This window comes from Ciconia boyciana, chromosome 9 (assembly GCF_034638445.1).
Source record: "Ciconia boyciana chromosome 9, ASM3463844v1, whole genome shotgun sequence".
In the NCBI taxonomy this organism is placed as follows: domain Eukaryota; kingdom Metazoa; phylum Chordata; class Aves; order Ciconiiformes; family Ciconiidae; genus Ciconia; species Ciconia boyciana.
In genome coordinates this window covers 700,789-720,580 of record NC_132942.1, presented here as the reverse complement: position 1 = coordinate 720,580, position 19,792 = coordinate 700,789, and the positions used below count along the sequence as shown (strand labels likewise).

The 19,792-nt window shown below is 41.1% G+C and overlaps 1 protein-coding gene across 3 annotated transcripts in view; it reads right to left on the bottom strand.

Moving 5' to 3' along the window:
• Nucleotides 1–19,691, bottom strand: part of LARS1 (leucyl-tRNA synthetase 1) — a 34,290-nt gene extending 14,599 nt beyond the window's left edge. The window contains exons 1-21 of one of the 3 annotated variants that reach the window (XM_072873768.1): nucleotides 19,550–19,691; nucleotides 17,955–18,073; nucleotides 15,358–15,500; nucleotides 14,539–14,626; nucleotides 13,775–13,855; nucleotides 13,190–13,330; nucleotides 11,302–11,463; nucleotides 10,497–10,609; nucleotides 10,042–10,105; nucleotides 9,443–9,510; nucleotides 8,878–9,103; nucleotides 7,649–7,736; nucleotides 7,469–7,545; nucleotides 6,749–6,802; nucleotides 5,611–5,751; nucleotides 4,864–4,941; nucleotides 3,838–3,923; nucleotides 3,680–3,745; nucleotides 3,494–3,576; nucleotides 2,701–2,839; nucleotides 418–630 (exon numbers count right to left, since the gene is read on the bottom strand). In XM_072873768.1, coding sequence (XP_072729869.1) covers nucleotides 418–630; nucleotides 2,701–2,839; nucleotides 3,494–3,576; nucleotides 3,680–3,745; nucleotides 3,838–3,923; nucleotides 4,864–4,941; nucleotides 5,611–5,751; nucleotides 6,749–6,802; nucleotides 7,469–7,545; nucleotides 7,649–7,736; nucleotides 8,878–9,103; nucleotides 9,443–9,510; nucleotides 10,042–10,105; nucleotides 10,497–10,609; nucleotides 11,302–11,463; nucleotides 13,190–13,330; nucleotides 13,775–13,855; nucleotides 14,539–14,589 — 1,931 coding nt within the window. In that variant the 5' untranslated portion in view covers nucleotides 14,590–14,626; nucleotides 15,358–15,500; nucleotides 17,955–18,073; nucleotides 19,550–19,691. Of the gene's footprint in view, nucleotides 1–417; nucleotides 631–2,700; nucleotides 2,840–3,493; nucleotides 3,577–3,679; nucleotides 3,746–3,837; nucleotides 3,924–4,863; nucleotides 4,942–5,610; nucleotides 5,752–6,748; nucleotides 6,803–7,468; nucleotides 7,546–7,648; nucleotides 7,737–8,877; nucleotides 9,104–9,442; nucleotides 9,511–10,041; nucleotides 10,106–10,496; nucleotides 10,610–11,301; nucleotides 11,464–13,189; nucleotides 13,331–13,774; nucleotides 13,856–14,538; nucleotides 14,627–15,357; nucleotides 15,501–17,954; nucleotides 18,074–19,025; nucleotides 19,296–19,549 lie in introns of those variants that run through there. The other 2 variants (XM_072873766.1, XM_072873767.1) reach the window with 2 other exon arrangements.
• Between the last annotated feature and the right edge of the window lie 101 nt (nucleotides 19,692–19,792).

The window sequence follows — 19,792 nt, the reverse complement described above, 5'->3', positions numbered from 1 at the left end:
GACATAAATCCTTAGGTTTGTTCTAGGGCTGACTGAAACTGCCAAGTCAATTACGCTACATGCTAAAATTCCAGTGTTTAGAACAAACAGGATTTCAGCAAGTCAACTAGAAGTCATGTTATGCAGTTAGATTTCAGTTTTGCTTTAAACAATGTTTTAGAATTTGAATGTAAGAATCTTGCATCTTAAAATCTTTAAAGGATTCTAGAAAAAACAGGGGAAATAAAGGTAAAAAGCCTTCAATTTCAATAACTTCTACTACAGACAACTGTAACAAAGCTGCGATATGAAAGAATACATTTTCAACCTAATTCTGAATGTTGTACAGTCCAAAAAAGCCATTAGCAAGAGTATCAGAACTACAAACTCTGCAGCATTATCTCCTGCAGACCTGTTTTGCATTATCTCCAAGCTTACCTTTGATCTGACCACATAGCCACATGGTTATAGAGGTAGTACGACAGATGATTTGGAACAAGATCTTTGCCAGAAACTCTGAGATCCACAGGATACCAAAATTCAAACTCCTCCTTTAGCTTGTCCAGCTTTTCTTTTGGAATCTCTGTTTTAGGAAATGGAGCTGCCTTGAAGAAGATGTAATCCCAAACTTCTTTGCTCATTTGATGTGCCCTGCACAGAATTAGTCCTACATTGAGATGGCAGTAAAAGTTCCTCTTACACTCCACAGCATTTTGAATAAGACAGCTTAAAACTGTTGATGCATTCTCACAACATACTCCATTCGATAAGCAGAGCAAACACGGACAAAGAGTGTACAGGTACTTTGTCTCAGATCAGATGAGCGAGTCCAACATCAGAAACAAAAACAGAACTGCTCGAGCCATGCCCTGCTTAAAATGCCCTTTGATATTACCCAATAAGGCATGAAGACTCCCGTAAAGTAATTAATAATTAAGGCATAACCTTGAATGTCCTGGAAACCTGATTCTTTCTTTTCCAAATACCACCTCCCCCACCCCCAGCACCACTTGTGACCTTAACTGAACACTGAAAACCTATTACTGGTACCTAAATTTCTCTGCCCTCCCTTGCACTGGGTCATACAGCCATTCCTTCTGGCTTCCATGAAAGTAAAAGAGCAGGAGTACAAGAGAATTGCTGTACAATTCAAGGTCGCCTCCTACATGGAAAAATTAGTGGTCTTTTCCCACTTTGAATGGAATGAATCCATTCAGAATTAACATTTACTATAAGACACATTTTACTAATTGCTAGAGGTAAGATCCACAATTTTGAATGAAAACACTGATGAGATGCAACTTAGACCCACAGCTCTGCAGCCACGAGCCTGCATTAAAAAAAAATCCTCCTTGTTTCTACAGAGATTTTTATTCCTAGGTCCTTAGAATTTCACTGGAGTCCACCAGATACTACCTGCACACATTTCAAATTAAATAATTTCAACTCAAAGTTTACTATTTGTTAACATCTACTAAGGTGCTTCGGCCTTTATTATGCATTCTGGATCCGAAGTACCTCCAGTACATATTAAACAGCTAGTTCAAACGACGGTCTTACCCGTACCTCTTTGCTGGCTCAGATCTGGTAGCTATTGTTCTATGCTTTAAATTACTGTTGTGCGCTGTGACTTAGCTTGTATGTTTGGTGCCAAAGATCGCTGTAACCAAATGGTGACTGACATGAAGCACCATAAATCCCCTTTTACTTTATCCCACAGAGTAAGTCGTAGTAAAAAGTGTTTACTGACACCATAAGAAAGATGTTATCTACTCATGTAAGAGTACACTCTAATTGTACATACTTAATTACATCAAATCTATAATTCAGTGCTCAGGATGCTCACTTCAAAGTTTGTTTCCAGACATGACTAGTAGGTAGGTAGCCTCTCTACAATTAGAGAGGTTTGAGCCAAAATTAAAACCTTGCCAAGTCTTTCAGAACTATTTCCGTTTGTAAGAATCCTCACTTTGGAAATGGTTTTCAGATCGGTTATAGCATTGAATAAGGTAAGCTCCAGTTCCAATGTGTGAACTACTCAGAAAATAGTTCATAAACCAAGCAGAATTAGAGCATATGATTCAAGGCAAGACTGGCAGTATTTTTTTCAATTCCAAATCAACTCTCTGATCTCTATCACTGAAAGTTCACAACCACTCCAACCAAGAGGTCACAGAGCAGTCTTGAGAGGTATTTTGGTACAAATGCCTTCTCCCTCTTACCCTGAAGGTTTCCACATGAGTTGTGGATAAAAGATGGTTCTACGCTTCTAAGAGTTACCAACTTTTAATACAGTGACAAAAACTAGGTGCTAATCTTGCCCACTTTGTACACTGAAGCATACAATTTTTCACAGTGGCAAAGCAGTCTCAATAAGCAGGGACACTTCAGCAGCCACTGACACCAATCACCCAAAAACACCTGGCAAGGCCCATTTCAAGGCAAGTCGAACAAGTGTTAAGAGAGGTGATTTACTCTGCATACAGTTCTGCTTTCAGGGACATTCCTCCTCTCTCTCTGGCCACCATACTCCTTTCGCTTTCCTTATTTCCCTTCTGCAGATTTGCTGTAACTTAGCTAACAGCAGGTTAAGTTTTAACAATGATGCTTTTTAAACACAAAAGCAAAGAATCAGCCTGCTTGGCAAGTCTTTGTCAAGAACAATTCAGGAGATAAGCACACCAAATTAAACAAGAAAACTTAATGATTCACTCGCCTTACCTGATGCCTAGAGGAGGTTCTCCTTGGCCCCTCAGGTTACCTCCCTGTAACAGATGAGCCACTGTGTAATAGGCCATGTAGACAGTCGAGTCGGAGAGAGACTCTATCAGCCACTGCTCATCCCAAGGTAATCGGGTACCTAGAAGAGGTGGAAGCCAGGTATCAGATACAGTCAGCCTCATCCCTACCAACAAGCCTGACACTCCAGCATACATAAGCAGTTTATGACTTTCAGTGGAACACACACACACACATATATGCAAGTACTCATGCTTATGCTTTTAAAAATCCTTTTTTTAAAAATTCAGCTTATGCATTTTAAAATGTTATTAAAGAGAAAATACTCGCTATTTTTGTAGTCAGCTTCTTAACACAACTGTCAAACAAATTTCAGCTCATGATCGTTTGCTGTGTATTATAATGCAGTTATAACAGTTGTCCCATGTCATAGGCTACACAAGATGAAGGCTAGTCAGAATTTAAGGAGAACACTCAAGAAATGGTATTAGTTCCTTCTTCTGAGGTCCCTTCCAAATCAATGGCCCAGGCAAAAAGCCACAGAGATGCTGCATAGAATCACTGTAGTAATGCAAAAATAAAACTACCCCTGGCCACATGCGTTTTCAAGGAACTGTGCCTTCTCTGGGATGCTGGGTCAAGATGTAAGTTGGATAAATCTGTTCTACGCTTACCTATACCATTTTGGATTCTAGATAGCTCTTAAGCCTTCCAAATGAAGTGATGAGTACCATCCTCGTGAGGCACTGAGTGAGAAAAGGAGTGTTTTGCCTACCTAAGCCATATGTCCTGGAGCATGCGTGCTCTTGTAGCCAACCTAAAGTAGCTTCAAAATTTCTCCTGGTCTCTTCACAAAACCTGTAAGAAATAAGCTATTACTAATTAGTCCTCTCAGCCCTCTTTGACCACCACCAGCAGCAGCAAACGATCACTCCCCTTTATATCTGCTTTTGTAACTTACGTCTCTAGATGTTTCAAGCACTCTGACGCCTGTTTCTTCCAGTTCACTTCACCATAATCTAAATACCTACAGTCAGGAAAAGTTTATTGTAATAAAGCAATCCACAAGCAGGATATAATTTCACAGTATCTTTATAACTACAGCTTTACTTCACTTACCACTGGTCACAAAGGGCCACAACACATTCATCAGCAGACCTCGATATAACTTGTTTCTCAGGTTCCATATAAATCATGGCTTCATCCTAAGAGTTGAAAGGGCAATAAAAGCTTAGATTCAAGTACTTAGCAAAGTCTTGAAAATCCTCACATCTTACTAAAAAGCATCCTCTCAGTTCTAATCTGTTTTACAGCATTTATTGCATGGCTTTCATCACTGCACAGGCTCTCTGCCTCAGTATTCACTTTAAAATGAGGGCAACGCTTGACTATGTACTTCTCTGAGGTATCAGTTCACACAATTTTGTAAAGAATGCCTCCATGCATGACAAAAAGAAGCGCAGAAGCACAAAACATTACTCGTTGACTATGCCCCTACTGATTAAAACAGCTACTAGAAAACCCTGGGGGACAGAGGGAGAGGGGAAGGTGAAGAAAAATAGAACTGTGAGCTTTAATACTACTTTCACAAACCACGTATTCTGATGCAGGATGAAGTGTTATATTATAATCTGAACATAACAATGCTGCAACAACAAGGGAATATTGACTAAATAACTGAAGCCTCTCCCACTTCCAGTCCTCATCAGGAAAATCTTACTAGAGAGATGACATGATCATTGTTCATTTACTACTCTTCCTTCTCTGCGTGACGAACCCCAGAAACGGGGTGTTTCATGTCACAGATATCCTTTATTGGTAGGCTTGAAAAAGATCGACAATTCGGATCTTACACTTTCAGTATCTTCCCAACTATATCAAAGATTAAATCAGACCACCAAAATATTTCCTAGACAAGGTGATGGGATGAAGCAGGGAATAAGAGGTCTCTAATGAAACTATTCATCCCACTTAGTCCAAGACCACAAGGTTCTTCTTTTAGCAGTATTTCATACTCTGTAGCAACCCAAAGCACCACTAAGAGGACTGCAGAATCAAAACAGAGAGGTTTCTTCAGCAACTCGGCTACTGTGAAAAAGACAGTATGGGTAATTTAGAAGCAGCTGTGCACATACTACCACATACATTATCCACCATCATCTTTTGAATAAGCTTCTTGACATCTTGAACTTTTTGTCCTTTGAATCCATCCACCAACATTACCTGTAAAAGATCGGTCACAGGAGTTGATTTTTATTTTTTTTTAAATTAACAAGAAATAGGTGCAATAGCTCTTTAGATCAACATAAAATAAGTAGCAGTTACTGCAATCTTTGACATGCAAAAAACAGGAATGCAGATTTTTTTTTTCATTAAATAGACAGCCATCTTTACCCAAAATGAGTTTGTGTACATGTCAGCACGCACATAGGCAATCGAACACAGCTAGTCAGAAATAAAAATTGTTGCCAGCTTACAAGAAAACAGCCGAGGAATACATCATAGTAAGCCATTACACAAATAAAGACAGGAGATTAAAAAAACCCCACACCACACACCAACACATTGCTCTCTTTGTATCAATATTCCAAATCAATACTTGTAACAAAACTGATCAACTCCCCAGAACATGATCACTTCCTAGGAAACCAGATTATAAGTCTCAGTTTGCAGTCCTACATTCCTCCATTCTCCTTCTTCAATTCTACATAACTCCTCCAACTGCAGAACCTGACTGCAGGAGAAGGCTAAATGAGAAGTGGTCTGGGAAAAAAATAAAAAAATCTCCCTCTTTCTTGCATCTTTTTTTTTATTATTTTTTATCTTTACACACTTTTTTCCTCCTAATCAAACTCAGCAAGAAAACACTTATCAAAATCTTTTATTACTTACTCCCTCATAAAACCCTTTCAGGTACACTCTCTCCTTGGCCTCAGCAAGTTTCTCTCTGTCGTTCTGACTCTGGATTTTGAGCTCATCACAAACTGATGGAGCACAAAGGTTGCCATAGCCTGGGATTTCAATGATGGGCACCTGCGAATTAACAAAACAGTGACAGATATTCAGCTCAAATTATCTCAATGTCATGAAATCTACACAAAGATTTGTTTCCCGGATTTCACAAGCTTCACTAGAAGTGATGCATTGAACAAAACAGAGACAAGTATATTTTGCTTGGTTTGCAGTCCCTAGGCTGACGTGGGAGTCTGAGCCAGAGATTATGAGGGGGAAAAAAGGCAGTCATTACTAGTTACCTAAAGTGTTTGTGCTGTGTGATATCTTGGCCAAAAGCAATATTAACCAAAGAACCCTAATGGCAGCAGAAGCAGGTGCTAGGGCTATGTCAAACTTCTACTGTATTGTGCTACTCTGTGGGTAAATTTGCAGCATCTATCACTAATCAAGTTATATAGGACTTACAAAGTATTAGTGCAATTCCACTCATCAAATCAAATCCTGGCAGGCCGCAGTGTGACTCCTGATCTGCCCTCTGACAAGCAATAAACCAGTTTTATCTCCTGACACGACACCAGTACCAAGCTGTACCAGTACTGAAGCTAGCGTGTGGAGGCAAGGGTAATGCAGAATATTGGGATGGCTTTCCCTGTAACCTGTGTTTTCTAATGAAAACGGATCCAGCCATGATCTGCATTAATAGTAATGGACTGTAGCTCTTTGCATAGAACAGATATAATAATAATCTGGCCATTAAGGCTGTAAGTTTTAACCAACCAACAGGGTATCAGTATAATGATGCAATCCATTCTCCAAAATAGTAATTCCCACAAAAATGAATACTTTATCTCTGAAGTATAGCATAGAATAACAAATCTTGGTTGCAACCCCTAACAGACCAAATATTACAACTATAGCAGAACATCAAAACTTTACTCTAAACTTTTCAGCTCTTTCAGCTGAGGAGGACTTTAAATAGAAATTCTGGAAAAAGCAGGCACAGTTCTTGGCACATTTCTCACCAGTGAGTACAAAGTAATGTGTACTGCAGATGGACACATTTAGGTGTACTTACCGGTTCAAACGGCAGGACCATTTCATCTTTGATGCCATACTTCACCCTCAAAGCCTTTGAAAGTTAGAAGAAAAAAAATGCAATATTGTTAGAAGAAAAATTGTCTAGATTTAAAGGGTTTTATCCATTCATAGGGTCTTTCTTGTACATACTATTTTATTATAAAGCAAAGCCACTTCCCTGCCTTCTCACCATTTCTCACACCTGAGTTTAATGCTAGTCTCATTTCCAGGTGATTCTTCATGAGAATTGTCTACATTTTTAAGAGGGGAAAAAACCACTATCCCTCTACCCTGAAAATGAGTGGGACAAAAATTCAATAGCCAGGGATAGCTGTTTAGACACTGATGTACTCTTGAAGCTGTAATAGCAACAGCTACTTTAAGTCTCATTTGAAATTCATACAGAGCTCAATCTCATCTCTGGAGGTCATTTCCACAACAGGAATTTATTTTTATTTCACTGGTACTCTTCTATACCTTAACATGCAGCAGAAGTTACACGATTCTCATCCAAAACTCTTCTTGAAGTCTGAGAATAAACAGCTGTCCCAGCCCAGCTGGTTTTAACTTCATTTATTTTTAACTATTTTCATTTCAAGTTAGAGATAGCAAAACTCCAATTAAAGGGAGTTTCATTTTACTCACCAGGTATCCACTTTTGACCCTCCACATTATGGAAAGGAAACAGAAACAGAAGCAATTCAGTTAACAGACTGACCTGTTTTTTTTTCAAATCTCTCAGGGCTGCAATGTCATCGGGAGAATCAGAGGGAACACTTGTTACCACTCCAGTTCCTTGACAAAGAAAGCGATACAACAGATAAAAAGATTAGTCAACACGTATTGGATGCACGGTGTGCATCAAACAGGCTTTGGCAAGACGCTGCTGTAAAGTTACCTTTATCTTCCTTGATCGTGAGCATGGGAAGAGCATATATAACTTTGTAGGAGGTGAGAGGTGCAGAAAGCGCAGCGCCAAGAATCTCCTATGCAGGACAAAGGAATATCATTACAATAAATAGCACTTTGTCAGCCTAGCCGAGTAAGCTCTCCTGGCTGATATTCTTTAAATTTGCTGGCAGTCCTCACATATTACAAACAAATAAATTGAGGGGGGGGGGGGGGAGAGAGAGAGAGAAGGAGAGAGAGAGAAGGAGGAAGTACATATGAAAAGCATGTGTGTACCATCTGAGACAGCATATGGACTATTTACTGGTAGAAAAGTCAAATACCAGATAATATAGACAAAGTAATTCAGAGAAAGCAAAACTACTGAAAGTGTAGAGTTGGAAAAATATAGTAAGCAGGAGAAAAGTTTGCCTCCAAATATCTGAAGCACATGAGCATCAAGACAGGAATGAATTGGGAAGCCAGTGTCAAAAGCCAGATCAAACAAGAGCAGGAAAAACATATTTTCAAGACCATTTATGCACTGGCAGAAGGTAGTCTAGATGTTGCAGTTGTCTTCTACCTCTCTAATTTGCTTGAATTCACATCATGTCTACTAACAAAGAAACAAAAAAAATGTATTTTCTACTTCATCCTTCAAAGCAGGATCAAGAAAGACGGTGACAAGTTTTAGTGAACAGAAATCAAGTGATGTAAACAGCACAAAGGTACTTTGTATTAGGATGAACAAATGCCACTAACTACACTTACTGAAAGCACAGAAGTTAAGGATAGTAAATACCAAAACCACTAACATTCAACTACTAAGCTAAGAAAGCTTCATTCACAAAGATGTACTGGCAATTTCAGCATCAACAAAAAGCCTTTTCCACATAACCCTTTCTAGCTATTACTTTTTTCCATCCCTTTCCATTCCTCCTAGAGAAGTCATCACTCTTCCCAGCGTGCAGAAAAGCGTTGCTTCCATTCGCCACGTAATGCTAAGGCAATAGTAATGCATTTGTTCACAGGTAAGTGCATCAGGTTAATCTCCCAGAAGCAGTTGTAGCTCGGCTGCCAAGGAAGCTGTCTTCTGCTTGCTTTTTTAGTCACTAAACACTCCTATTTTTTTTTAGTAGTTCCTATATTTTCTTTGTAAGTAGAATTCTACCATCACCTTTGTAAGTATAAGCTTCACAGGAATAGATAAGCCTGCCCAGCAAGCTGCAAGATGCTTACTTCTCCCATCAGCTCCTTGACAACAGGTACGACTCCATTATCTTTTGTAAAGCCCTGGTAGGACATGTTCCTGGCAGCTCTTTGGGTACAGATAAAAATATCCCCATTCACAGTTTCAAAGCCGATGTACTTCATATCTGGGCGAACCCAGCAGTTAGTCTGTCCAAACATAGTCTCTGGTCTGAGCGTAGCAGCCACCAAGAAGATATTTTTTCCTCTTAAGCCACTGGGGGGAAAAAAGTATTTTATAAGTCACCAAAATAAAAACATTCAGGGCAATACAGAACATGCTTTTAAGCTAATATGAACTTTTAAGTAACATTTCCTAAGTGATGAAAGCAGGTCATTAAGTTCTTTGTGGGTTCATTTTTCTTTTTTTCAAACTCAATTTGAGTTTCACACAGACTAGTGAATATAGCAGCTCCAAACAGAGACCAAGTCTTTGAAGTGACAGAAATAACAGGGTGAAATTATATTCTGCATTAGGCAAACCAGACTGTCTAATTTAATGGTCGCTTCTGGCCATAACATAGAACCTATTTGCTATTACGAATTCAAGACCTACCTTAACTTTGCAGGATAAGGATCTAACACCTTCATTTTTATTAGCGTGTATTCTTGAGGCCCGACACCCTACAATTCACATAATGCAGCAATCAATATAGGACATTGACTCAAGCAGTAAAGAAAATAAATCCTATTCTGTAGTAACCTAACCTAAATACTATTGAAGAAAGCATCGGTACCTTAAAAGTAAATCATATTTCAATTGATACAAATGGCTATTTACTAAAATGCAGACTGGAGGGAGAGGTTATATTTTATTCCTACGTCCAAAAATTTACTCATCACAGCTACTATCTCAGCAACATATAAGTCAGTACCAGCTTATTTGTTTTGTTTCAACAGATAATGATATGATGTAGCGGTGCTGCTGGCACAAATTGCCACATAAGCACAGAAAACAGCTACAATGGAAAATACTATCCGCAGTTCAAGACAAATATTCTCAAGAGGAGTTCATTCCATTTTCACATGTACTGACAATTGAGAACCCATAACTCACTATGTACAAAATACATTTTGCTCCAAGATACAATTTATTTTTCCATTCAGTATTTAAGATCATAAGGAATGCATAAAAACGTCAATTAAAAATATTACCTCTCCTGTTTGCCTGTCATGATCCATACAAGGCTGTCCATCTTTTGGAGAATAAATTGTATATCTAGAAAAAGGTATATTTTCATTTAGTAGCAAATACGATAATGCGTAGACCGGGGGGGGAATCTTTATGAAAGAGAGACCTCTTAATGGTATTTTCAAATTTTGTGTCAATCTGTTTCCACCGATGTCAAGGTTCAGTTTTTGCAAGAGCTTTCAGTATGGGCCCTATTTTGCTTTGAGTTGGTATCCATGGAAAAACTAAAACAGGAACACAATCTCACACGCTTTGCTAGCACAGTAAGTACACTACTGTGTCTAGTAGAGCGTTTGAAGTGAAAGGATTTTAATGTGAGTTATAAGCACGTTCTAGAGACATCTCATAGGGTTCCATCTTTAGTAAAGCTCGGCTTATTGATATGCACAATAAACTCAGAGTTGAGAGGCAGGCTTACCGTTTCCCAAACTTAATCTTATTTCTTTCCTTTAATGTAAGAAATTGCCATTGTACAAAGGAATCATAATAAGGATTAACATCTGTAGTAATGAAAGAACGCCTCCAATCCACCTGGAAATGCATAAAAGTCTCTGGTAAGTAAATACAATAAAGAAATTCAAGGAACCTCACAATAGCAAAAGTATTATTTTAAAAATAAAAAGAAGTTTCTCTCCAAAAAGATAATGCAAACACATATCACACAAAGGGCACATGCTTAAAAACATAACTACGCAGCCTGTACGTGCATGGTCTTTCAGAGCTGAGATGTCAAAGACTCAAGGCCCTGCCTGCCGACTGTGAATTCTACTGTAGCAGTTTTAACCAATCGCTCCAGCTACGTTTCAGCGCTACCTTGTTTCATAATCTCTACATGTCTTTATTTTTAAAAATCTGTTGTCAGCAGGACAAGTATATTTATTTAACATCACCTCATTACTCTTCCTAAACTACTGTCAATACTGACTACAGAACAGTTATCTAATACGGAAGCAAGAAGTGAAAGTCTTAATTCCTTTATTCGATTCTTGTTTCCAGTTGTGATCATTGCATAGGGTATAAGCTCTATATAAGAAAGCACTTAATTATCACCCAAGACTATTAAAAGGTTAAACAAATAATTCCAAAAATACCAGAAACATTTCTAGACTAATGATGGTGTTATGCAGAAAACCTTCTCAAAGCAGAAGCAGCATATTCAGAACCATAATGACAATACAAGTATGGCTGCTCGCATAACTGAATTTTAGATTTCATACAGTTACCTTCAATCCCATGCTTTTCAGATCCTGGACAGCAAGGGGAGGGAAATAATCCAGCCAATGCTCAGCTTCAGAAAAACTGACTACTTCTTCATCAGAAAGACCCAAAGACTTCATGATTCCCCACTGGTATTTGGAAGAGCCAGTCTTGGCAGCAGCCTTACTCTGAAAGGACAATTGTGATTAGGAAAAAGTGCACGTTCTTGTATTCACGATAGCTTTCCATGCTTGAGAGCACTTTTCTCTATTAATGTTATGGTTTCTATTCTATTTCCATATATACAACTTAATACAAATATTCTCGCATCCTTTCTCTAGCATTGAAGATTAATGACTAGAGTTCCTGATCTACACTATTTCCTACCTTCTATTCAACCGTACATACATTAAGCCCCCTCTTTTCAACTGTTACGTGCCTACATCTATCTGACACAGCTGCAGAAAGGCTGTGCCATGACAAACTGGCAAGAAATGACCAGTTCAACCGAGGCCCTGCTCAAACAAACGGGTGTTTTTACCATGAAAAGGTGGAGCAGTCCTGCACTATATCCTTGTATCAAAAACCTTCTCTGCTGGTACTTTGCTCATATTACTTTTTCCAGCTATTGTCCTTCAAGTATCTTATGTCTCTACACAACAGCAACTTACTACCTGCAAGAGCAGACAAGATCACATCTTCTGTTGATGTAGAGCAGACAGAATCCTGAATCTAATGCTTCCAGTGTGACCACCTCTTTAGCATACATAAAAAATACACGTGAGAACATCTCTAACTTTTTCCTCGACTTTATTCTTCTCCTTGCTTTGTGATACTCCCAAAATCATAAATCTCATTTAAATACCTGATAAGCCAAAATAGTTTGGATGATTTTACATAGCGTATTGTGCTGGTTTTGGCTGGTATAGAGTTAATTTTCTTTATAGTAGCTAGTATGGGGCTATGTTTTGGATTTGTGCTGGAAACAGTGTTGATACCACACTGATGTTTAGTTGTTGCTAAGTCATGTTTGCACTAGTCAAGGACTTTTCAGCTTCCCATGCTCTGCCGGGTGCATGGGAAGTTGTGAGGGGAAACAGCCAGGACAGTTGATCCAGACTGGTCACAGAGCTATTCCATACCATACGGCGTCACGCTCAGTATATAAAGCTGGGGAAGAAGAAGGAAGGGGGGACATTTGAAGTGATGGCGTTTGTCTTCCCAAGTAACCACTACGCGTGATGGAGCCCTGCTTTCCTGGAGATGGCTGAACACCTGCCTGCCCATGGGAAGTGGTGAATGAATTCCTTGCTTTGCTTTGCTTGCGTGCGCAGCTTTTGCTTTCCCTATTAAACTGTCTTCATCTCAACCCTCGAGTTTTCTTACTTTTGCTCTTCCGATTCTCTTCCCCATCCCACCGGGGGGGAGTGAGTGAGCGGCTGGGGGGGGCTGAGCTGCCGGCTGGGGCTAAACCACAACACGGATCTAGCCAGAACAGGCTAGATACCAACTTACAAGAGAAGAATCAGAATAGCAGGTACATATATCCCCTGCCGCTGAGAAAGCAGGGTTATTTCCTACAACGTGTTTGTGAATGCTTTGTGCGAGGGCGGAACCACCCCACCACCACCAGAGTATTACTCTGGATGATCTCATTTTTCTCAGGAAACTATTAAACGGTGCACCAGCCCGCCATTAAGATTCCATGCATTAAAATGGTGTCTCTGGAACCATATAGTTGATGCATTTTTTTCAAGTCTACCGCAGAAGTACCCAGCTAACTTGGAAAAAACAATCTAAATATTTGTATCACAGGTTTTTCTGAGGAGTGTGAAAGAGGAAAAACCTGTAACGCATACTTTGAAGCTTTGAGAGCACAGCTACCAATCCACAAAGTCTTTGTTTAAAGTTTACCTTTTTGCCTTTTGCTTTGTCTTTGATGATAATTTCTTCTTCTTTTTTAGCAGAATTTTCTTCCTCTTCTTCTTCTTCATCAGGAAATTCAGGTGGGCAGCCATATAATTCCATTTCTCTTTTTAGCTTATCTGCACAAGCCTAAATAGAGTTATTGGTAGTCTGTCAGCACTTTTCTGTGGCAATTGCTTCAATCATAGCTAAGGAGTGGTTTTTACTGATAACACTTTGCATTCCACTGCAACGCTTTAAACTTTTTCTGGACATTGCATTAACTTCTAGGAGACCTTGCAACTTCAAGAATGCCTGCCACGGCAGGAAGAGGTTTACAGTGAGGATGTTCTTGCAAATGAAATAATACAACAGATAAACTTAATTTTAAAGCATTTTATTTTTCTAGAAAGTCACAATGTATAGCTCAAGCACAACACATCTTTACTGTAGATTCAGGTTCCAAATCACACTATCTTGATTAATTTTTGAATAAATTAACGTGATATTCTGGATGGACAGTAAGCAATACTCTAAGTAGTCTTAAGTACAAAAAACACTAGAAAATGCCCTCAGTAACTCAAACCACCTTACCTTTATAGGCATCCCAGTGCAGTGTAGGCCAAATGGAAACAAGCAGTTCTTTCCCTTTAGCCTCTGATACCCAACTGCAAACTATATAAAGTGGAAACATGAAACAGATGAAACAAGAATAGCATAAGGCTAAATTAGCACGCTTCTCAAAAAATAAGTGCAATTCCTTCAACAGGAAACTACTAAAAGATAGATGAACGCGATAGGTCAACAGCATCTAGGAAGCTAATTAAAGGAAAAGAAGGTGAAACTACATTTTGTTATCAGGTCTGCCACTGCCTGGCTGCGTAAGTACAAGCTTTCCTAATTTTCAGGGGGCTGTTTTTGACTAGAGAAGAATGGGAGCAAAGAAGAGATCCATTTTGTGGAATCCTATCCACTAGTACCTAAAACCTGTTAACACACAAGTAATAGAGCACAGGATTCACAAACGAGAGACAGTAAGATTTCTTGTGAAGTTTGCACCATTCAGCAGCTAGACAAATGGTAAGCAGCAGCACTTCCTAAAAATCTCGGCAATTCTGAAAGAATGAAGAGAGGAAACACCTGTAGTCTAGTCTCCTAGAATTAAAAAAGCCATCAGTGGCAGTTCTCTTCAATCATCAATATTTCCACTGAAAATATGGGAAAAAAGGAAAGTCTGAATAAGTCATTATTGAATCTTAACGTAATTAAATTTTGAGCTTACAGAATGCCTTGTTACTACAACATTAGCATTTGTTCTAGAGTAGTATTGAAAGGTATTAGCAAAGGAAAATTTTTACCTCACATTTAGATAAAGAGAACGTGTGTCCCAGGTGAAGGCGGCCGTTCATGTAGGGATAAGGAAATGTAACAAAGTACTTTCCTTTGCTGAGAAGAAATTCAAAGAATTAAAACATGTAATTAGTTTTTTAAACGGCCATCAGAAGGTGCACAAGTGAAACAGTTAACTGGTATGTTCAGTTCTTACCAGTGACATTAAAATATTTTCCCTGCCAGTAACATGTCTTTGATTTTAAAGAACTGATATACTAACAGGTTTTATCAACTTTAAAAAAAAAAGGCAAAAGAAAAAACCCACATAGGACTGACATGAGAAACTTTGACACAGATATAACATCTTCCCAAAGGTAACAAGTTCTAATCCTGCTTCTGTAAATTAATTACTGCAAAGGCTTGAAGTCATTTATTTAATCTCCCACTGTCCGAGTTCAGGTTTTCTAGTGGCACGCTGTAAATTATTACTCATTTCAGAGATATATTGTTGCACTGTGTTTTGAATGTATATTATACTGTTGTAACCTGACCTCTCAAAGCAACCAAGATAACTTCTAGATCTTGAGGACATTGTAAATGTCTGCCTCCACCTTTGCGCTCTACCCCTACTTCCTGCCTTGTCTTTACCCTTCAGACACTACCACTGATGTATAAACATGCGTAAATAAAGGCCAAGTCATTTGTTCGCTTGCAAAATACTACAGTTTAAGAAGTTGCCACCTGTTACACCACTTTAGTTATTCTCGTGGTTTAGTTTGACTTTCTCACATAACAAATAACTAACCTGATACTGCTGAGATCTCTGCTTTTTCACTGAGACCTACCCAAAGAACTAATGCTGTTCCACAAGGAAGCCTCCCTCTACGCTGCAAAGAGCATCGATCCTATCGATCCGAGAGGAATTGTGCTCCCAAGCCTGCTAAGCATTTCCAGAGGTTCTGTCTTAAACGAGTTTCTCAGGGTTACTCTGGGGCAGAAATAAAACCAAGAGTTAAACGGTCTTCCTTAATCCCGCAGTACGCTCCCTTCGCCCACGAAACACGCTTCCTCCCCACAGCTCTGCTCCATCCCCTCCTGGGGCGGTCAGGAACGCAGCTCACCGCGGGCTTACGCCCTCTCAGACCCAGCGAGCAGCGGCCAGGGCAGCTCCGCAGCCGTGCCCACCAGGCCACTGGGGCAGCACCGCGCCCACCCCACGGAACCCCCACCGGACAGGGAAGGGGATGGGACGTAACATCAGAGCTCGGCAGCTGCTCAGGCACCGCACAGACTGCACCTGCCACGTGGAAAGCGCGCAGGGTCCGAACCAGCGCTGCACGCGCCTGCTATTTCAGAAAGCTGCGAAGAGTTACGAAACCAACCAGGTGGGAGAAGACTTAAGCAAAGAAAAAAGCACCTTCTACAATCAACAGAGCGCGGCTCAGGAATATTTTACCACAAGACCAGAAAGCCATTATCGAAGCAAAATGTTATGTTGACCAAAACCAGCAGAGGTTAAAAGTAGAACGCTCTATAAAAAAGAAATTCCTTAACTAACTAATAAGAAAAACAAGGTAAAATTCACAGCAGTTCAAGTGAATTAGAAGTGGCACAGACCAAAAAGGACAGGAAAAGCCCAGGTAAACCTCAGTACAGATTCATGCACAGGGATGATGTCAACAAGAGGGGTTTTCTTTTCTTTTAACAAAATAAAAGAACAAAGGTAATCCTACCAATGGCATTATTACATGGCAACAGCAGAAAACAAGAGACGGTTCAGACACAGTCCCTCTAGAAACACAATGAATTACATCAGCAGAGGAAGCTTCAAGCAAAGAAGCAGAAATACCACAAATGCAATGACCGCAACTGAAGTTAGAGAACTTCATAGTTAATAAAAAACTTTAGATAATAAAAAGAAAATAAATCAGGAACATTCTTAGCCATTAAAACAACCCGAGAAGATCTGTGGTGGAATTCCATTCTTTTTAAATAAGGCTTAGATTTTTTTTCCTAGGTAATCTCCTCTAGTTCAAACAGGAATTATATCACAGAATTTATTAAGTCTGAGTTTTGGAAAAGGCCAGCCACATTGTAAGTCATCTCTCCTGGCACATTTTCTTTGAATAACTGTGATCTTTAATAATGATGCAGATATTCCTGCTATCATTTCCTAGGATTGAGTTTTGCCTGAACACCAACAGATCTGTTAGAGCAGTTCCATCCACATCATAGCAGAGCTTTACTAGCCCAAGACAAGAAAAAACATTGTAAGTAAAGCCTTTTCCTGGCACGGGATGAAATCCCACTGTGACTCTATAAGCACTGACCACAGAAATGTTCTGCCAGCATCACCTCTCTCTCCTCTAGGGTAGCTTTTAGTAGTATCAGCTATTTTATAAAAATAGATAGAGGTTTAAGACAAAACCCTGAAATAAATACATGGCATTTTAACTAGAAGTGTAAGAACATTAGTTTAGCAAAGCAGCTTTTTCTCTATTTATAAGGTGGTCACGTGTTACCATAATGAACACTGAAATTTCTCAGCAAATTGCTCCATGTTGTAAAACTGACCTACTACTTTCATTTTCAGTCAGAAACTAAGTACTAATTACAGCCTTACATTTCAACCTGTAAGAGTGAATACTTGAAGCACAGACTGCATTTATTTTAAGTAAAAAGAGTTCTACAGTGTGAGCAGCACACCCCCACGCAACAGGTTTTATTACACCTCCTAATTTAGCATTCAAATCTTCTGACCCATTTGGGTCCTTCACTCTTTGCTCAGTCCTGGGACTAATTTTGCCGGAGGTGCAGATCACAAGAGAAGTACAAACCACAGCTCTATGACTAACAAGGCAGTGGGACAAACCTCTGCAATATAGTTCATGTACAAAAAGAAATCACAGCACCTCATCTGAGGAGCAGCAACGACCACATGCCTGGCCTTCATCCGCTTCTACGCAAAGCAAAACAGGTTGGCCTACGCCAGGACCCAAGATACTTGTTTAACAATTGTCTTTTCTCAGCAAAGCAGAGCACGTACATGCCTTCCTTCAGATAAAGGAGTGGTCCTTTCTAACTGGGAGACTAAAAGCCCCCCGCTAGCAAGGGCTCAGGCATCACGTTGAGAAGCATCCTCTGTGTCAAAACATAGAAGACACCAAAGAGAAGCCCTTTTTAAAATCTCAGAGGGTACTGATACTACCAAGGAACGAGAAGGCTTTTTTCATCCTACTGGAACTTGGCCAACACACAGACACCACTGCTTCATGTTGTCAGCTATAGAAATGCCAACTTAATGCATAAGTACCTCCAGATGATCCAAGAACACTAGTCATTCAAAAGAGGCCACTTTTCCCCCCCCTGCGTTTTGAAGGAAAAAAGTTCCCTTGAAAAGACATTTCAAGCAGTTAAAACCTGCAAAAAAATGTAATTATACCTCTTTTGGTTCTGCCTATCCGAAGCATCAATCTCAAAGACTCGCTCATCATCCCACTTTTGCTGGATCTCTTTTTCAATTTTCTTCAGGAAATCGACTTTTGCTGTCCCCTTACGTTCCTGTTAAACAGAAAGAGGAAGAAAAGCCTGGCTGAATGGGTTAACAAATACAGAATTGTAATATATTAGAGACCGCCCCTAAACTCCTTTCTTTACGGGCAAGCATTTCTCTAGACTCCATAACACTGCAGCATAATTTCACAACAGAGCATCATTAACATGATCAACCATCGGTCTGTGTCAATCTGTACCCTTGAGATTCAGCCTTCTCAAACAAGATCTAAAATCTGTAAGGAAGGGGTTAACAACCTTTTTCCAAGGCAAAGGACTCTACAGCAGCCAACATAACACACACACACACTAACAAACTGATCATCTTACCGACAACTAACAAACTCAGAGGTGTCTGAATGGAGGAGATCGGAGCAGATATAAATTGTAAGTGAAAAAACCCCACGGAATTCTGGTTTTGTTCCAGACTCTCCATAAACCCCATGTAATGTTTCTTCATCTTGCTATACATTAAGCGGGAATAGTACTTCCTACGCCAGGAGAAAAGTCTGGTATACAAATCTACTCTAACTGTAGCTCACAAAGAGTTCTTCAGGTAGAGTACCATAAATGATTTTAAATTCCATCAGTGTTTAAACACCACCCTTAAGTGTTAAATATTCCTTCTCCTTATTCTTTTATCGTACAACATATTGCAATTGTTAAAGGATAAGTGCACTATGGATACTGCAGTCATGGAGCCTGACATACACAAAGTTTGAGGGTTTGGGGTTTTTTCCCCAAGATCAAGGCACTACTAAGACACCTGGGGCAGAAGCTGTGCCTACCTTTACTCGTATAAGCAAACACAAATCTGATTAACAATAGAAGTACTATAGCAAACCTCAAAATACCTTTAAAAGAAACGCAAAGACATTACGATAACTTAATGAAAGGTTCTAACTCATGCCAAAAAGTTTCATCACGAGTCTCTTATTCCCCGTGGTGCTGAATCACTCACCTCAGCGTGGCTCTACCATGTCACTCATTACCATGTCACCTATAAAACCACCAAGCCAGCCGCGGAAAGCAGCTGGGGCTTCCAAGGCGTCTACCGGCCAGCCGGCCGAGCTCCCCGGAGCGCTGCCTGCCCACACCGGCGGCTGACCGCGCTCGGGCCCGCCCGAGGGCGGCCGAAGAGGCTCCAGCCCTCCCCGCCGCCCCTCCGAGGGGAAGCCGACCCCGGCACCGTTCTCCGACAGCTCCGCGCGCCGCCAAGCTGCGCGGTGACCGGCGGAGCCACGCCGGCACCGAGGGGAGCGCGGGGAGCCTGGCCGCCGGCCCCAGGGCGCGGCCGTACCCGCGAAGGGGCCGCGCTGCCCCGGGCGGACACCCCGCACGGGCCGGGCGGACGCTGCCGCGCACGCCCCGCCGCCCACCGCGGCCCCGGAGCACGACCCCGCGGGCCGGGCCCGCGGCTCCCGCACGGCCACGCCGCGCAGAGCACGGACGCCGGGGGCCGGGCCGGGCCGCGCCCGCACTCACCGCCATGCTGCCGGGCCGCCGCGCCTGACGGGAGACGGAGCGCCCCGCCCCGCCGCTCGGGGCCGGGCCACAGCTCCCGCCGGCGGCCGGGCCGTACCAAGGCGGCGGGGCCGGGAGGGGCGGGGCGGGGCGGGGCCGGGCCGGGCCGTACCAAGGCGGCGGGCGGGGAGAGGCGGCGGCCCGGTCGGGGCGTGCCCGCAGCCTGCCGTAGCGGGACGGCCGCTGGCCGCCACCGCCGCCTGT